The sequence below is a fragment of the Astyanax mexicanus genome, chromosome 12 (assembly GCF_023375975.1).
Source record: "Astyanax mexicanus isolate ESR-SI-001 chromosome 12, AstMex3_surface, whole genome shotgun sequence".
Lineage (NCBI taxonomy): Eukaryota > Metazoa > Chordata > Actinopteri > Characiformes > Acestrorhamphidae > Astyanax > Astyanax mexicanus.
Window position 1 is genome coordinate 22,158,415 of NC_064419.1, and position 19,980 is coordinate 22,178,394.

The 19,980-nt window shown below is 39.0% G+C and overlaps 1 protein-coding gene across 1 annotated transcript in view; it reads left to right on the forward strand.

The window, feature by feature from the left end:
* The window catches only part of pdlim2 (PDZ and LIM domain 2 (mystique)), an 83,074-nt gene extending 63,310 nt beyond the window's left edge, over nt 1-19,764 (forward strand). Inside the window, exons 7-10 of the mRNA XM_007260144.4 lie at nt 2,352-2,470; nt 13,969-14,108; nt 15,799-15,916; nt 18,071-19,764. Of these exons, the coding sequence (XP_007260206.1) occupies nt 2,352-2,470; nt 13,969-14,108; nt 15,799-15,916; nt 18,071-18,263 (570 nt within the window). The 3' untranslated portion in view covers nt 18,264-19,764. The remainder of the gene's footprint in view (nt 1-2,351; nt 2,471-13,968; nt 14,109-15,798; nt 15,917-18,070) is intronic.
* The last annotated feature ends 216 nt before the right edge of the window (nt 19,765-19,980 follow it).

The following is a 19,980-nucleotide window of genomic DNA, read 5'->3' on the forward strand; positions in this document are numbered from 1 at the left end:
TGTTGTTACCTGCAACTTCATTGTTATAAGAGTTGCAGGTTTAGATTGATGCTAACAACGCATCACTTTACCTTGTTCTTCTAATAAATCAGTTTATATTTATTTTAATATTTGTTATTACCTCTGCCCACTAAGTATCTGGTTTATAAGCATGGTATTAACTTCCTCTGTTTATTTGTTAGAAGTGGAGGAACACTTACACTCCGTCAGTATTAAGAAAATGGGTAACCTAAACATTGTTCAAAGTCAAAAACCCTCAAAATACAAAAAATGTGTTTTCCATGTCTGTCCTTGTTTTGCTGAAGAGACTGCCCTCTAGTGGTCAAAGTGGATACTTACTCTCTCATATAGCATTCCTTTTCTTGCACATTCAGTCCCTTTACCACTGTGTTTCCTACTCAGTCTCAAACGCTCATAGAGAACATGAGTAGGCTCTAGAGTCGGTTGGCTACACGGGTGAAGCAATTTTGCGGCTTTCAGCCAGTGTTTTCTCCAGAATTGTTCATAACTGCCGGCAGTAATTGCTTCAGCTCTAAAGAAATGCGTGTTGGCAGCTGAAGTTTCCGTTGAGCGAATGGTGCACGTTGGCTGTGCTGCTGGGTCTGCATCTGTTCTGCCAGAACCTCAAAGCCTCTGGGTGGATGGTTCCCTTTTTAACCTGATCTAGGAACAGTTTAGAAAGTCTAAACTGTTGTTAAGCCTGCAGATTGTGCTTCAGCTTTAGTAGAAGCCAGATCAGCTGCCACAAACACCACCGGGGGCCAGACATCTGGTAGTGAGTGAGCGACGTTTCTGTAGTTTTTTTTTCCCCTCGCCAGAATTTGCTTTCAGAACTGATATATAAATAGCAATCAACAGTTAACAAGGCTCCTACGATAAGAGTGTGTGTGTGTGAGTTCCAGTGTGATATTGATTAGAATAGGAGTGTCTGCTGCCAAGAATGCAGCCGAGCTTTCGGAGAGAAGAAGGCAGAACAATGAGACCCGGCGAGCCGATGACAGAGCGAGCATACTTAAAGCTTTAGTCAGGATTATAAGCAGATTCCTCATCCTTTGAGGGAAGATTAATGTTTAATGCCTTAGTGCTTACAGAGAGCACGTCCCCTCAGGTGGGACAGGTGCACAGGTGTTGACAATCTTTTTTTTCCTCCTCCTCCCTCCCCCGTTTTTGCCGTTTTTCTGCATTTTACTCTCTGCAGTTTTTGTCTCACTCTCTCTTTTTCTTGATTGTGATTTATTTTGCACATGCACTTTTTCTTTTTTTTCCCTCAATTGCTATTCCTTTCTTGATTACCTTGATTGTTCCTTTAAGATTTTTTTTTTCACTCTTGCTTGCTTTTTTGATTTTCCTATCCTTTTTCTTGCTGATGTTCACTCTTTCTCTCTCTCTCTCTGTCCACATATATTTAATTAAGTACTCTCATCTCAAGTACTCTCTTTAAGGCTTTTAGAGTTCATCACCTCTGGCTGCCTGAGGCAACCTAAAAGAATCTGCTGCTATAAAAGTTTTGGAAGAACTGAACTGTTCTCCCTCACCAGCCCACCTACCCCTCTCATTGTACTGCTGTGTCTCTGCATACACACACACAGACACACACAGACACACACAGACATGCGTTCACTCTTGCTCAACCCCTCAGATGTGCTCTGGCATCTCTAAACAACTGCAGGTGTCTCAGTATGGGGTTTGAGGCAGTGGGAAGATCTTGAGATTTTTTGGACATGTGCTGAACACACACACACGCACGCACACACACATGCGCACATGCATTCATACACATGTGTATACATGGTGGTTCTATATTATTAATTGTAATGCATGCTGAGGTCAGTGTTTAAGCCTGTAATGCATTCCTTTCACAGGCCAGATGGAGGAAGAGTCACTTCTTCCAGCTAGTTTGATGAAACAGAAATTGATGACGTCTTACCAAAAACAAAAGGAATTGCTTCAGGATGGCCAATATGGAAAGTCTGAATTGAATATGGCGCAGCAGTGTGACTAATAAAAATCAACCAAAAGCTATTAACGCTTTCAGTTTTTGCACGGCCAATAGAAATGATTAAATTATGATGATGTGTTTTAAGAAAAGATGTTGGCAATCAGCTAGTTGTCACTGATTATCCTTGATAAAAATGAAGCCCTGTGTAACTGTTTTTGTCCTGTAAAGTATATAATTATTTTTTTTAATAATTTTTTAATAATTTTATAATTATATATTTTCCCCAAATAAATAAATGTGTTCAGATATTACATTCTGATGATACATCATGATAATATCTTACATTGTAATTGTAGGTTGTCCTGTGGATGCTGTAATTACACTGTGTGCTCTGTGTTTGTGTCTTGGTTAGGAGTTTTCCTCGATGGATTTTCGCAGCAACTCTGTGTCCAGTCGGACCCCAACCCCTCCTGGACGATACTCTCCACACAGTCCAATCGAACGGGAGCTTTCTGTGTCCCCCCGCCGCAGGTAAACACTCATTTAGGTGTAGGGGTTACGTGTGTGTGTGTGTCTTGTACTTGTAAATGGAGATATGTTCAAAAACGTTCAAAATAGGTTTCAGTCAATAAATATGTGAATGAAGTATAGTATTGTGAGTGGAGGGAGTTTAATTAGCTCAATAAAGTAGTGAGTGCTAATAAAACATTGGAACCTATACTGACAAAAGCAGATGATGCACCCCGATTTTAATTTAGTACTTTATAGATCTGTGGGACTTTTGGATTGTCTTGGGCTATGATGTTTAGATCAGAGGTACCAAACAGCACACAAGAAAAATTGCACATTTCATATTTGTGCGTACAGTAACATGTTCCCTGTGCCACTGGCTGCAGCACAAGCCCAAAGTATTGACTGTGGCCAAAAAATCACAATTTTTTCTGATGCGTTTTGATTGTTGTTACAAATACTAATGCACAGTACAATAATATACCACTACTCTATAGTTCCTAAATATTCTAAAGCTGCATGCAGTTTTCATGGCCTCTCAGACTTCAGCTTGACCACAGTTCTACCAACTACCAACTTTTCAAGATAATTAAAGTCTTAAGCTCTATTTGAACATGATTCATTTTATTTGTCGAGGTGAAGTAAAGTCAATTTTACTGCAGTGTGTCAGGAAAATTTATGACCTATTCACACGAGAATAAAGAGATGGGAGTGTATGTGTAGATGAAAGTAGATGGGAGTGTAATATGTAGTTGGTTTATGTGGGCTGCACAGAGAGTATCAGACACATTGCTGCTAGACAACATTAGAGTATAATCAGTCTTAAAATGTATTAATAATTAAATTGATGTTTAAAATTAGAAGCTACATTTTCATAACGCACATGTAGGCAATAGGCCACATTACACAGTGACATGTTTAAACCTGCCAGAAAGAAGCATCACGCACGCCTCTGAGGAGTCTACTGCACGTCGTTTAACACCTGAGGTTTGCCACAGGCATGAGTGACCCGAGGGATCTGTGCTGTGCAAAAGGAAACACAATGCAGCCCTATCAAGCTTCTCTGTACTTGAGAAAAGGCACAAAACCTCCTTATGACTGAATATTTACCCACATGTTCGTTCACACAATTAATACAAATTATATTATACAGGATTAATGTAACCTACCTTTTTTTTTTTTTTTTCTCGACTTATTATATAAGAGCTCAGACCTCTCTTCAACATGGTGCACATTGAAAAGAATGGATTTCATTCATTTTATGCTTTTTGTAGATCTTTTGGGCTTACACTAGCGCTTCATGACTGAAAACTGTTTGATTCCTTCGACAATTCCTTACTTAATTCCTTAATTTATTTTACAATAAATTAAAGCCTTGTTGAGGCAAGGAAAGGCAAATTTATTTATATAGCACATTTTATACCATGGCAAAAGTGTTTTACATAAAAAATAAAAACATTAAGACAATTACAATTAACAGAACAATTGTTAAAACAAAATTAAGTAGCATTAAAAGGAAAACAAACATTCTAAAACAACAATAATAAAAATACAAATAAAATAAGATAAGATAAAAAATAAAAGTGCAGTGAAGTAAAGTTCTTTAGTTAAAAGCACAAGAAAAAAAGTAGAGTTTTTAACCTAGATTTGAACACTTCTACATATGGGGCATTTCTAATATTTTCTGGCAGTCTGTTCCAGTTATATGCAGCATAATAACTAAAAGCTGCTTCTCCATGTTTAGACTGGACTCTTTTTTTTTTTTTTTTTTTTTTATAAACTAACTGACCTGAGTCCATGGATTTAAGAGATCTATTGGGTCTATATTCTCTAAACAGACCTGCAATGTATTCCGGGCAACAATTGTTTAGTGATTTATAGACTATCAGCAGCACTTTAAAGTCCATCCTGTAACTAACTGGAAGCCAGTGTAGAGATTTTAGGACTGGAGTGATGTGCTCCATTCTCTTAGTCCTGGTTAAAACTCTGGCAGCAGTATTTTGAATGTGCTTTAACTGTTTAATGGTCTTTTTTGGGAAGTCCAGTTAAAAGGCCATTACAATAATCCACATTTACACTTGAAATAAAAGCATGGATGAGCTTCTCTAGATCTTGCTGCGACATCAAACCCCTGATTCTGGCTATATTTTTAAGATGATAAAAAGCTGTTTTCGTGATAGTTTTGATATGACTTGTGAAAGAGAGATGTAAGTTAATACTGATTTCGTACCTGGTTTTGGACCCCGAGTGTGGAGATGTTCAATGACACAAGTTCTCTTTTCTTTACAACCAAACACTATGAACTCTGTCTTATCCTTATATAATTGCAAGAAATGTTGGGTCATCCAATTTTTATGTGGTCTAGACCAGTGTTTCTCAACCAGGGTGCCGCGGCACCCTGGGGTGCCGTCTGGCTTCATCGGGGGTGCCGTCAAAATATTGCGCATCACCTGCATATTTCCTTTCCAGAGTCAGCGCGTGTCGGGGTGTGTCCCAATTCACAGGCAGCATACTCTGGAGGATGCGACCCACAGAGATAGGCGGTGTATTACTGCGCAGCTGTGACGCAATCTGTCTTCGAATACAGCCTCCGAAGGATGCAGCCCCTAAATTGGGACACACTGTAAAGTTTTTCCCCCACGCGATGCACTGCGAGAGTAGTGTGAAGCGCTCAAGCTCGCATGGAACGTTTTTTTAAAAGAAGACTGCAGGTTCAGATAACTCTGAATCGGAGCCATTAACTTCTTCATCCAGTGGTAGTTCAGCAGTGAGTGTAGCAGAGTATTTCACTCGTTTGAAAAGTCAGCAGGTTTCGCGCTAATTGTAAATAACCCCCCCACCCCCCCTTCTCACCTGAAATAAAATATTCCGCCAGCAACTCTCCTCGTTCTCACCTGAAGTATTGCGCCAGCAATCCCCCCGCCCCCCATTTGTAAACTGGGGTGCCTTGAGATTTTGCATACTTTTAAAGGGTGTCGTGATAGAAAAAAGGTTGAGAAACGCTGGTCTAGACACTGGCATAATGAGTCAATGGGGCTAAAAACATCTGGAGAAACAGCCAGATATATATGTGTATCATCTGCATAACTATGATAGTTAATGTTTTTGAGATCACGGAATGCCACAGATCATGTGACACAAAGAGAACATTTACACAGAGAAAAGAAACCTGTCTTTTGTTAAACAAACTTAAATGTTAAGGCTAAGATATTTCAGCCAACAAGACTATCCTAGCCCTGTAGACAGACAGTTTGTTTCTTTATTTCATTTCATTTATTCAACATGGCTGAAAAAATGCTTAACTTAACCCAGCTGGCCTCCAATATCAATATATGTTCATTTCAGGTTAAATGTTGGTCATGACGTCCAATACTGTTACGTGCCTGCAGGGAAACCTTGAACCTGGAATAAAGAAAGTGTGGGCCTATCCCCACTACTGAAAAAATCTTAGCGAGAGCACTGTGACTCATCAGATTGATCAAAGTTATGTAATCTGTTGCAATGAACTCCAATTCCAATCGCTCAAAATGACCAGCCATCTTAATGACTGTTGGTTTTAACTAGGCTAGGATCAGACATGTATTTATCTTCCACAACTGGCTACAGTTCATGTTCTACTAACTTAACCATGATATACAGTACTGTTCAAAAGTTTTAGGCACCAAAGCAAATTACACTTATCCGTTTATCTCAGCTGAAAAAAATGACATGATTTGAACAGATGCAAATAAACATACATACAGTAAATCGTAACAAGGATTACTAAGGATATAACTAAGTATGTTATTTCCTGTAAACCAAGTTGAAGAACATAGTGTAGAGACTCCAGATTTCTCCTCGATGCTCCTCAGCCTGCATGTGTATATCTGTTCAGTTCCGTCAGCAGCTCACCTGCTTTACCAAACTTACCAATTTACCAAACCAGCTGTTAATATGATGGGAACAAGAAATAACTCTATTAATCTCAGATGAGGAGAGATTAGGAGATGTTTTAAGAAAAACAGTTCTGTAAAAGCTCTGCTTTTTGTAAAATTGCTGTTTGTATTTATTGTAATGCTGGTGTTTTACTGAGCTCATAAACACTTACTTCACAGATAAGAAGCTTTTTCTTTACCCACAGGTGCCTAAAACATTTGCACAATACTGTATATGTACTGGGATTTCCTATAATGTGTTTTTATGTTACAAGAATTTCTATTGACTCTGATCATCTGTTTGAAATTGAGAATATTTACACAGACACTAAATTGCATGTTTTGGTTCAGCAGTGTTTCTGTGGGATTCTGGCCTGCTTGACTGTTTTTATCTTTTTTGTCTCTCTCTCTCTCTCTCTCTCTCTCTCTCTCTCTCTCTCTCTCTCTCTCTCTCTCTCTCTCTCTCTCTCTCTCTCTCTCTCTCTCTCACACACACACACAGGCACGCACGCTCACACACACACATGCATGCACGCACACACACACACACACGTTTCAGGGTTTGTTTTGGCTCCTCCATCTTGGGGTTCTGTCAGCCCCCTAGACAAGTTAGAACATGGTTTGTGTTCTTGTCTGGGTCTTTGTGTCTCTATTTCTCTTGCTTTCTCTGCTTCTCTCTCTCTCACTCTCTCTTTCTTTCTCTCTCTCTCTCTTTCCCTCCCTTATGCTCTCTCTCTCTCTCTCTCTCTCTCTCTCTCTCTGTCGCTCTCTCTCTCACACTTTTCTCTATTGTCCATTCTTGCGCACTTCTAATCTTGCTGTCTCTAACTTTCAGTTTTTTGTTTTAATTTCTCCAAAAGTCACACTATAGAGGAGCTTCATTCTGCCCCTAATTGGCCCCCCACTTTCCACAGACTCTCACACATACACACACTTCCATGCCACACACACTCGTCTGACTCCACCCCCCTCTGTGTTCAGCGTATGGAATTCTCTGGGATTCCCTTTTCATCCGCCTCTTCTTTTCACTCATCCAATAGCAGGCAGCCTTTAGTCACACCTTTCAGCCTGAACCTTTTTTTTCTCCTGTCTCCAGCAGATAAAGGCAGGGGTGTGTGTGTATGAAGTTTTTTATGTGTGCATATGCATGTTGGTGCGTCTGTGCAGTAAGTTTTAAGTTTTGAGCGTGTGTGAACTTTTCTGGTCTGCTGGACCAAAGGGAGTTGATCTAACTACACAGGAATTTGCCTGTTTTTCTTTATTGCGATTTTGTGGTAAGTCGATCTTTAACATTTTCTGCTGTGTTCAGCACAGGTTCTTTAGGGGTTCTTAAGAGTTTTGAGGATGTATGCGGGTTCTGTATGGGTTAGAGGAAACATCCTCTACCACTCTGAGGCTCTCAGGATCAGTTCCTCATCTCTCTAGCTAGGATGCTGTTGCTTGTTTTGTCTGTTGTCTGTTTGAAGCCTATTGAACGACCTGCGTTTTCACAAGATCACTATCGTGCCTCTGCAGGCTAATAGAGCTACAAAGTACAGTATGCAAAACATAACTACAACAAAACTACAGCTTATAATGTATGAGTGACTTATAAGGGGTGTCGAGGATAAAAACTGGTTCAGATTCATTCGTTAGAATTTATATTAAAATGCTTTAATATTGGGCAAATACAAACAAAAATCCCAAAACAAGCGAAAAATGTTGTATTGTTATTTCTGTGTAAACAGCACCTCCAGTCACTTTTGTGTACATGTTGTATTTTAGTAAATAATTTGTTATTTTTGGGAACGTTTATTTTAGGATTGACTCAGATTTCCTAAATGACTCATACCTTATGTTAGCCTACAGGGAAGTGTAGCATATAGGCATTATAGTTGTACCTGTGTATTTCAATTGGTGTGTCTGGTCATAGAAAGCAGCAATATGATAAGAAGCGGTAGCACCTAGAGAAAGGGGTTTCTTGAGTTTTTCAAAGCTTGTAGAGGAAAAGGGGGAAAAACCGAGTCTAGTTTTAGAAGAGTGGATGAATCTGGTTTTAATTTGGAGCGTGTTCCCCAGAACAGGGCTGGGTCCGGTCTGTGAATCTGAACATGCAGTGGATCTGAAGATTTACAGCCTCATCATCTCTCTCTCACTCTGTAGTGTGTGTATCTCTCTCTCCCCCTCTCTCTCTCTCTCTCTCTCTCTCTCTCACTCTCTCATTTTCTCAGTCTTTCCATTCTGTTGTTTCACTCAGTACAGTTGAGTGACTGAGTTCATGTCATACTTTCTCATTCCACATTTGCACACACATGCTTGCTTTTCAACATGTCAGGCATTGGCCACTTGTCATACAGGTTTAGAAAGATGTCAACCACACCCACAGAGGCAGTTTCTGTCTTTCACACAATATGAATCTGGCAGTTCTCTAGTTGTTCTTCATACTATCGGACCAATAGAAATGCTCCATAATGACTGACAAGTTTTTTTTTTGTTTGTTTTGTCCTATTTGTCCTGTAAAGTTGAGTTAGAGACAATATCAACAATATGCCATCTCCAGTATGTAAACATGGGGATGGATTGGAAATGCAAACACACATTTAAAAGTTGTGAGGTGCTTTCATAAGTAAGGCTGATCACTGGCAAATATGCAGTTAATTAAATTCAGTGTTACAGTTTGAATAAAAAAGTAAAATGGAATATAAGAGCTCATTTAAATACCTAATAATACACATAACTATCTGCATGCTGTTGTCCAGCTCATTATTTTATAAATCCTAGTTCTACATTTGAAGTCCTTAATTAAATGAGGCTGTAATTCTGGTCGTTCATCATATTCAGGGTCTCTCTAGCTCATTTTTAAATGCTCAAAAATATTTCAGTCATTTTCCATGATTCTGTTGAATTTGACTTTTTATAATCTGGTGGACATTACTCAAACACTGTATGCGATAAGGTTAGCATAAATACTGCAGGGCAAATTGTTTATAGTATGTCTTTCTTACTAATTTTTTTAAAAGCTCAAAATATGTTTCTGTGACTTCTGACTTGTTTAATGAGCAGGGCATCCAAGCAACATATGTAAACAAATTTACTGATTGATATATAAGGAAACTACTCAAACGAGTAGTAAAATTGTCGGACTGGACAGACATATGTGATTTGAGTCAGGTTCAGGACCCCTAAAGCTTTAGCCAGTGTGCTTTGATAACTGTACTCCCGATAGTCCCCTAGCCCTTCTCCTCCTCCTTTCACTCGTTTCTCTCTCCCTCTTGCTGCTGCATATGGAGAGAGTGACTCATACACTTGTTCTTATTTCTCCTTTATTCCTCCTTTAGTATCATAAACTACTGTAAAAAAACATATATTTTATGTTGAACATGCTGCTCAGCCAACACACTATATAGTGCCCCCTCTATACATGTCCTTTTATATGTTCACAAAAGCATAAACCATTTATTCATAGCCTTAAATGTTCATGTAATGACAAGTTTATAATTGGAGCTCTATTTTTCTTTTGAAATCCCGAAAAATTACCATTCCTTATCATTGTCTGTGCTGCTGAAACGTCTTGTGTAAAACCATTAATCAAAATAGAAGCTATAACAAATTATGCTATATGTGTAATTGCTTACAGTTTGAGCTCTCTTGACACAGACTAGAAGAGTATGTTGTACTTTTCTTAGTTTCGGTAAACACTGGCAACTCGAGGCCCGTGCCAGCAGTGGCCTTCTAACCAGGATCAGTTAGTTTGTACAGTACACAGTGTGGGGGTGTTTGTGTGTGTTTGTATATGGATCACTGATGAGAACTGTGTGTTCACCTCAGGCTGTTGGTGTTGGCTGGGAAGGCTGAAGGTAGACCATGCTAATTGGACCCCCATATGTGTCAGGAATTTACCATAAAACAAAAGCTGTATTTTATTTGGTTTCCATCAGCACGGTGCTTAAAAGTGCACTCATAAAGTTCCTGCTGACCAGCTACTGTAACTGCCTGCTAATTAACTCAAACACACACTTTTACTTTCCCACTCCACAACCCAGTGTTCCCATACTTTCAAATGACCCAATCAGCCTTACTTCCATGTTCTGCCAACAGTTAATTTCACATAGGCATGAAAATGTGTTTTTGACCTTGATTAAATGAGTGGTGAAGCTTTCCCTGAAAAAAAATTTAGGATGAAAAAATAGCAAAAGAAAGAAGGGAAGAGAAACGACGAAAAAGAGAAGCTAGTCATATATGGTTGAAATATCGCATGTCTGTGTTTCTTCCACTCAAGAATGCCTAACAGGCAAAAGGATGGGAGGGGGGGGGATTGGTTTGGAGTAGTATAGTGTCTGCTGCTAATGCTACTCCCTGAGGGTGGGATATGGATGTAGTTAGCCACAGTGGGATAAAATCACTGTGTCTGCTGAGACTTAAATCCCTGTAGTCTCATTTTTCCTGTGCAGTGTAAAATAAAGCATGCCTTGTCCTCCGGCATTGTGTCCAGTATATAGTTACGCAGAGAAATATTGAGCATGATAGATTTTTTTAACTGAAGGAATAATTTGCAGTTTTACCATTACAAGCCATATAAGGTCCCCTTCTCCTAAAAGAGTTTTCTTACTTTATATTCGATTTTTTTTTCTTGGCGATAAGAATCACAGCAATGTGGCAAAAGAAAGCCTATGAATACAGAAAACAATAATACGCCGTTTAACATAAACAATAAATATGTGTTTCTGACTTGTGTGGCGGGTCACTCACCACAGTTCAGGACTCAAAGAATTATCGTTCACATTTATCCATTCCTGTGTAATCCAGGTTTTATATTGCTGTTACTTTTATAATCAGTTATTTTATACAGTTATAATCCCCTAAACCTGAAAATAAAGCAGTGAAAACATACAGACTGAGCAGGAGTCTGTCACATGACCGAAAAAAACTTAGTACAGTTTATAGACAAACAGACTGTGTCAAAATAATTGTCACTAATAGATATAAAGTTGTAACACAAGATACTTTCAACCTAACAGCTAAAACTAATGTCCCCATTTTTCCTACGTTGCTATTCAATTTTGTTTTCTGATCTGTGATCTGGGCCCAGTTTTCCAAAAGCATTTTAGCATTAACAATAACATGGGCGGCACAGTGGCGCAGTGGGTAGCACTTCCGCCTCACAGCAAGACGGCCTGGGTTCAATTCCCGGCTGGGGCAACCCGGGTCTTTCTGTGTGGAGTTTGCACGTTCTCCCCGTGTCTGCGTGGGTTTCCTTCGGGTTCTCCGGTTTCCTCCCACAGGCCAAAGACGGCACGTTCAGGCTAATTGGAACTTGATTGAAATTGCCCCTTAGGTGTGAGTGTGTGAGTGAATGTGTCTGTTTGTCTGTCTGTGTCCGTCTGCCCTGCGATGGATTGGCGGCCTGTCCAGGGTGTATCCTGCCTTCCGCCCGATGCCTGGGATAGGCTCCAGCACCCCCCCGCGACCCTTAACGGATTAAGCGGTTGACAATGAGATGAGATGAGAACATCATAACATGGAGAGTGAGAGAGAGATTGCTCAGTGAAGCTCACTGATCTGAACTGGTACACATGGAAGTAGTTCTACTATTCTGTTAGAAATTTTTGTTATATTTTAGTAAGCAAAATAAATTTCAATAAAAACAGTGCTGTTTTACTAATGTGTAATGTAGTTAATGAGGTAGAAAGTAAAAAAAAAAGTTAAATAGGTTTCATAGAGCCCTATTAATGTCTGCTTGTGGTCCATACAGATCTGATTACATCTCAGATCGTTTGTGAATCAGCACCAGCATGTCTGCCCTTTAAGCAGGTGCGTTCCAAACTGACATGTTATAGGTGATGAGTGGCTGAAACATTTACAGACACTACGTAGACAGTATAGTATCAGAAACATCCACACCAGGTGCCAGGTCTCACTGTCCTTCCCCACTCAGCATTTGTAAGGAATAAAAAAAAAAACAACAGTGTTTTTCACCAGGTGTACAAAACCTTTTTAACTCCCATTGGACGTGTCAAAAATAAATAAAAGAATTCACTCTTTGTACTGCAGGTACAAGGTTTCTGTAACCTTGAGGCTAAAAGAAGCATCCTATTCAAGCATATTAACTAGCCTTAACTAGAACATAAATCTGAAAATAAATAAACAGACTTTATTGTTGACAAAAACGCTGATTCAATGAGATTCTGTAAACTGAACATTAGCCATCTTTGTTCAAGAGAAAATGATCAAACACTGACTAAACATTTTGCTGGGAAATCTGAATATTTTCCTTTTTCTGACTCTTACATCATCAAAAGCTCCACTGTTAACTGACTATGTCATTATCTTGGCAATAACAGAACTATTAAAGAATGTTGTTGGCTTTACATGTATTGGAATTGGTATGATGTCAAGATGAATGAGCCTAATGCTTAATGATGATGGATTGCTCCCATAAACAGATTAATGTGTTCTGTGTAATACGCTATATTATTTCCCTAAAATAGAGCAAATCTGCTGCTCACCAGTGGAAACAGTTTTCTCTACATCAGTACAGACTTAAGGAACTGTGCAAAACTGTTCTTGTTCCGTTGAACGATGGTAACCTCTTTCAGCAAACAAAGTCTGGGATTGCAAACTTCAAATCCACAGTTGGTTTTGAGTGGGGATATTTACTGTATTTGGGGATAAAACTGGAGATTGTAGTAAACAGCTATGGCTCATCTGCTTCTCCATTGTGACTGATAGCAGTTTACATGATCATGCTGTTACATGATGACATTAGCAATCACTAACTACCCTTATCTATGAATGAGGAAATTGGTCAACTCTGTATTTGTCTTGTAGTCCTTTTGGGTTCTAAGCTGTTTCTATCTAGTAAACGCATTGCCAATTGTTAATTTTATTTTACTCTATGACCAAGATGCAGCTTGCTGTGTTTGCCTGCTATTGTGTTTCATACTTGGCAGCCCAGGGTGAGGAAATGGGTACAGGAGAGGTCTGACTATGTAATAGAGAGTTTAAACATTAATTTGTCATATTACATTTCTAAATTTTGGTCCTTTAAATAAAGAAAGTATGCCTTCTCTGAAGGCCTAGAAAATTCTGAGGGCCCCCTCCTGTTATTGTAAGTTAAAAACCCTCAAATAGGAACACATTGGTTATCCAAATGCACTTAATAAGGAAGGTTTTTTCTCAAGCACCCTGTGGCTGAAGAAGTCTCTTATAATGTACGGTTTGAGCTGTGGCTTAAAGATGGTTGGGGTTATCTGCCTCTATCCATCTGTAATATGTTATACTGCTGTGTGTGCCATACTTCACCTATGAGAAGTACAGCTACAGTTGATGTGGAGGGGTTACACGGTCAAAGTCACTATGTTTTAGGTCCTTTTCTCCCAGAGTACTCATTTCCTTTTGGCTTATATACAGCAAGGCCACATAATCACACAGACCTCAGATATATTGCTGTTAAATTTAGCAACAGTGAGGTAATCCTTTCTTATCTAAAGCAGATTGTTTCGTCCTTTAATGAAGCTTACATTCATGCTCTGTTTCATGAAGAGTTAATGATTGATTTGGAGTTTGGATGTTGAGTCTTAAATCTTCTCTTCCATTTGTGTGTGTCTGTGTGTGTGTTTCATTCAGCTCGGACTTCGCAATGCAGAGGTTTGACCGAGACTCGGAGGTGTACAAGATGATTCAGGAGAATAAGGAGTCACGCACTGCCCCTCGACAGTCGAACACCTTTAAAATGCTGCAGGAGGTGCTGGAGGCTGACGAGAAAGGTGAGTTACATGCCCCCAGCCACACACACACACTAGAGTTTAGATTGTTTAACCGAGAATTCCAAATCCTTTGCTCATGCTCTTTCGGGACTGGTTCAAAAAGATGACATGTGATGTAGGCCTACGATTTTTCATTATATTTTTTTTATTTATATAAAGTTATGGCATGATAATCACAATATACTAAAGTAACAGATCATACTGTGATATTTGTGATGTTGTAATAATGTTAAAATCACACAGAACTGGGTTGCTCAGTGCACACACACAAGCTCCTCCACTTGGTCGCTGCTATAGCTTTCTTTAATCAGTGTGCTGCACACCTCACGGGGGTGTAGATGCAGCCACTAGGCAAGATAGTGAAAAGGTTTTGGGATAAAATCAGGATTTATAGTTACCTGCAGAACAGAATTGTAGTTAAAAAGCTCAATTTTCAGGCTCTACTTAATAAAAAAGTGTGTGGTTTAAATCTGGCTCAGGTTTATAATGACAGGGTCAGGTTTATAATGACCGGGTCAGGTTTGGACAGAATGTGCAAAAGCTCTGCTAGGCTTAGACTGGATTTTTTGGGCCCACTCTAAGCTCTAATACACACACGCGTGCACACATTTGTTCACCTTGTCAGGTCTTGGGGAAGTGAGAGGGGGCATACACATGTAGCATGTATATGACAGTCATTCAGTATACATTATGTCTTTAAGTTAGAATGTTTTAACAAAAAAAATAAATAAATACTGAAAGCGTGATCTTGTGTGTGTGAAATTATCTGTGAATAAACATGAAGCCATTCTCCACACTCTGGAGTCTGATTATCCAGCATGTTGACTCCAGTAGTCAGAAAACAAGGCAAGGCAGCGCTAACAGTTTTACGACTTGCAAATGAGCTGCTGGCAAACGTTCCAGCTGTAACAGGCCTGACTGTAGATAGTTAGATTGAAAACAATCTGCTCCCACAGAAACTTAAGGAAGAGTGATGAAGCTTTGATTTAATATCAACACTCATACTAGCCTTTAGCTTAAAACTTAAAAATAGAAAATAATATGCATGTTTAGATTGAAATATTCCTTTAGTTCAGAACTTTGCAAGAAAAAGTGTACTGCGTGTCTAGATTTCCCCCCCTCCATATGTTACTTTTATTTTTTAAAAAACAAACATTTTGTAGTAGCTTTTGAATTCTCAACAATATCAAGTGTACAGTGAATTGTAACTCAAACACAAAGCTAGAATGTTTATATGCTTCTTTAGTTCTTCCAGTCAGTTTCATCTTAAGAGCTGATGGATTAATAATTACGTAATGCCTGAAACGCCCAAAACCCCAACTGTAATGCTGCCTAGATGATAATTAATGGACATAATCCTCTTGACAATTAAGTTTCAGGCATTACGTAATTATAAGGAGCATCCCTCGCTGATCAGGAGCATTCCTCCCCATCTTTAAGAAACTCCTGAAGACAGAGCTCTTCAAAGAGCACTTACTCTCCTAACACCTCTAACAATCTAACTACTTCTAACATCATTTCCTTCTTCCCCTCCTTCATTCCCCTCCCATTATCTCCCTTTGACCTAAAAATAGTTTTTTTACCTTAAATTTTTCTTAATTACTCTTTGTACATCTTTATTGTAAGCCGCTTTGGACAAAAGCGTCTGCCAAATGTAATGTAATGTAATGTAATGTTTGTTTTGTGACAGAGGCTGCCCTCAGGTTTCCAGGGAAACTGTCACCAAGCCCCCCCAAGCCAGTGGTGTCGTCTTCTGTTGCCGGGGTGCAGAAATACCACACCTGTGAAAAATGTGGCACTAACATTGTGTAAGTAACCAACGCTTAACATGACAAAGCGTACAATCCAACACACACAGAGCAGAAACACCCAGACGCACGCTTCTCCTCCCTGTGCTGGCTTGCTGTGTGAAATGGCATTGCAAAAGAGATTAATAAGTAGCTGGTGGAGCTGACGGAGATGATTAACCCTCGGGGAAGTGCTGTCCTCCTACCTTATTTACCTTAATGTGCCAGAGCTGTATTCTGGGTGTGAGAATGGGATCTGCATGCGAGTAGACGCGTGTTAGTATTAGGTTGCCTCAATACACTCACTGTTGAAAGTTTCCCTCGGCAGCATCACCTGGAGCAGTTAGACAAAACGTGTGTTTTGTGTTCTTGGGTGTGTCTGTATACAGTTTACAGTTTGAGACGTAAACCCATGGGTGTTGGTGTGTGTGTGCAGTAAGTACTAGGTGTGGAAAGATGTTAGTATTTGTGTATGTTTAGTGAATGTGTGGCGTGTGCCGAGTGTGTGTCGAGTGATTTAACATTAATTATTTATATATTTTATTCTGTTAATGAGCCTTGTTTCCTTTAAGAAAATATAGTGCCTGTTGAGATGGTTAGAAAAGAAACAAGGCAAAAAACTTCTGATTGGTTGGTCTACCCTGCACGCTCCTTATCAAACCCCACCTTCACTTGATTGTAACTTGTAAATGTGCCTTTCAACATGCTTAAAATTAAAAGGGTGGGAGACCAGATGATATTCTTAAAGACAAAACTTGGTGATTTGGTAAAATGAATATTGAGAGTTTATGGTCTGTTGTTAACTGTCTTTTTATTACAGAAAATTGCTTTATTCTGGCTAATTTAGGTTAATTTAGGCCAAGTGTGTCCAGGGATTCTTAAAAATTACATTACATTAGATGAAATTTTGCCAGGGCCTGAAAGAGGCCAAAAAAGTAATAATAGGATGGATTGAGAAAGGGGAGGGGTCAGCAGGGAATGAGATTAGAAATAGTTAGTTCATTAGAGGTGTTAAGAGGGTAGGTGCTCTTTGAAGAGCTCTGTCTTCAGGAGTTTTTTGAAGGTAGTGAGGGATGCTCATGATCTGGAAGCGTTAAATAGCTTGTTTCACTATTAGGGAACAGTCTGGATTGCTTTGTGTGAATGTTTGGCAAAACTAGGCAACGTTTACTGGAGGAGCGCAGAGGGCGGGACACATGCATGTTTCTGGGAAAATTTCAAATACCTCCTTACTTACTCTAGTGAAATAAATAATCAAAAATTCAACGTCTACATGCTGGCAAGACTAGATTTTAGAGTTCAGTGTACTAATAAATGTAAATACAGTTCTGATACAAATGCATTTTATTACACTATACTTTATCCTTTTAAGAATCTGTAATTTAAGAATTAGTGCACTAAATATAGTGTGTACTGAACCTGTTGTCTTTTCACTTCATGGTGTTTAAATGTATCTTTTTATGAGGCGTTATCGCCCCATACAGGACTAACATGCTAATGCAAGCATTTTTGTCTCTGTATTAACGGATATACATTACAAGTCAAAAGATGTTTTTTTTTTTTTACATTTAATATTGAAGACACTAAAACTATACATGAACACATGGATGATTATTTTTTAACAAAATATGTTTTATTTAAAGTAGCCACATTTAGCTTTAAGGACAGATCTGCACACTCTTGGTATTTTAATCTCAGTGTCGTAATGAGGGAGAGTCACCTGGAATGGTTTTGTCAGCATCTTAAAGGAGTTCCTGAAGGTGCTGAACAATAGTGGAACAATAGCTCCAGCTCATCCAAAATCACCTCAAATCATCATCTCAGTTTTATCAGGTTTAGATCAGGAGATTCTGGAGTCCAAACACTTCCTACGTAATTCCATATGCGTCCCTTAATATGTGTTTTCATGTCTTTAATATTAATCTACAATGTAGAAAATAAGTAAAATAAAGAAACATTATATGAGAAGGTATTTAACATTTTTGACTGGTACTGTATTTGTAAAAGCTGAGACAGGGAAGATTTTTAGAAACATCTGGATGTTTTTTATTATTTGCTATGGCGTGATTTTGGAATTTAACTTAATAGCAGATAATCATTATTGAGTAATATGGAAGACTGTGTAATAATAAGATTTTATTTATTGATTGATGGATTGTATTTCTTGTGTTGCAGCACCCAGGCGGTGAAGATCATCGACGATCGTTACCGTCACCCAGAATGCTACACGTGCACAGACTGCGGCCTAAACCTGAAAATGCGTGGTCACTTCTGGGTGGGAAATGAGATGTTCTGTGAGAAACACGCCCGCGAGCGCTACCAGGGGCCGGGGGCCGGCTATCGCCACCCCATCTCCCCTCACCACTGAACTCACGGCACTTTTGCACCCCCTCCGCACCGCCCAGTCCTCCATCCCCTCCCTTTTCTTTCTCTTCCTCCTTCCACAGCGGAAGGCAGGACAGTGTTGGTTGAGAGGAAGCAACCGAAAACAAACGGAACCCTCAGCTTCCTCGTATTGGTTCCAGTATGACTGTTCCTTCCTCGAGCCGCAGTGTGTGTTACAGCTTGCCAACTCTGGACCCTGGGACTGGATGAGGGAGGGCTGGAAATGTGGAGCTAATATAAATATATATTTAGGCCAAGTGCAAAAAACAGTTATAATATTCCTATAGCATCAAATATTCTACTCTTTAACTTCTGCCTCGCCTGCCAGTTCTTCACGTTGCATTAGGCTTTGTTGTTTACATAATTCAGTAATTCACCTTGAGTTTATCTCATGTTTTTATTGTCAGTTTGACTGAAATACATGTATACAGCCGCTGCCTTAAGGCCAACCCTGGATCTGCTTCACGCAGTGAAGATAAACATGCAGTTATATATCACAAGAATTGCAGAGGTGCACAGGGGACTGGACTCCTTTCTGTGTGTGTGAGATTGTGAGTGTGTGAGTTAAAAACAGCTGAGAACCTGAAAAATATATATATTAATTTAGCCACAAAAAACCTTTTCCACTCACTTAAGGTGTGCATGTGTGAGATTTCTGAATGATACCTGAAGTTTTTAGTCTATATCTCACTTTGTAAATGCATTGATCAATTACATTTATATTTGCTATTGAAAGTATTTTGCTGTTACTTATTATACAAATGCATAAAAACACACATGTGTACACACATTCATGTTGAGCACACTTTATATCAGTTCAGGGCTGCCAAAATAGTGACCCAAGGGACAAATCTGATAAATCTACAGATATCGGCAGCAGCTGATCAAGCTGCAGTTGTTCAAGTCTTTTTATAAGGTAGCCCATCTTATAATATGATCTATAAATCTGTCTCATATCTAAAGTGGCCAAAAATCCCATTCTGTCCCCGAGGGCTAACATGTTTTGGGCAACCCTGATTTAGCTGAGTATTTATCTTTTCATTTACTTTTTTACTTATTAAACAAGGGAAATATAAATATATTAAAGCAGCAATAATAATAATAATGATGAGTAATAGAATTTGTTTGTGTAAATAATGTGTGTTTTTTTTTTCTCTTTAAAGTGCTACAAATATATATATTGGTAGAGTGCTCTTTCATGCTGGAGTGGACAGGGTTACGTGTTTGGGTGTGTTGTATGTTTTTCTGTGTGAAGAGGACTTGATGCTAATTATGTCCCTCTCTAGCAAGAGAGAGGCAGAGAGAAATATTAGCCGCAGTTTATTTGTATTATAGACCTGCACAAAGGTGCTATATTTTCATAGACGCAGAATTCTGCCGATGGTGAATTGTAGAGTCTGGTGAATCCTGAATGTTAAATTGCTCCTGTGCTTTCTTTATCTTTTTGTTTTTCTTTTTCAAATATAAAATTTGCTGATCACTGAGTCGTGGGTGGTTAATTCAGTGTGCTCGCTATTCTTGGGTTTTGTGTTTTTGTTCTTATAGTCTTTTCAGCTGTAAAATTGTGGTGTAGTCTTCTTAAAAACTTGGGCTATGTTCACACTGTGGGTAAATGTGGTAAACAAATACAGTCTTTTCGTCATATGTGACACAAATTAGTGTGTGGCAGTTTTGATTTGGGCCACTTCCATATGTAAGAT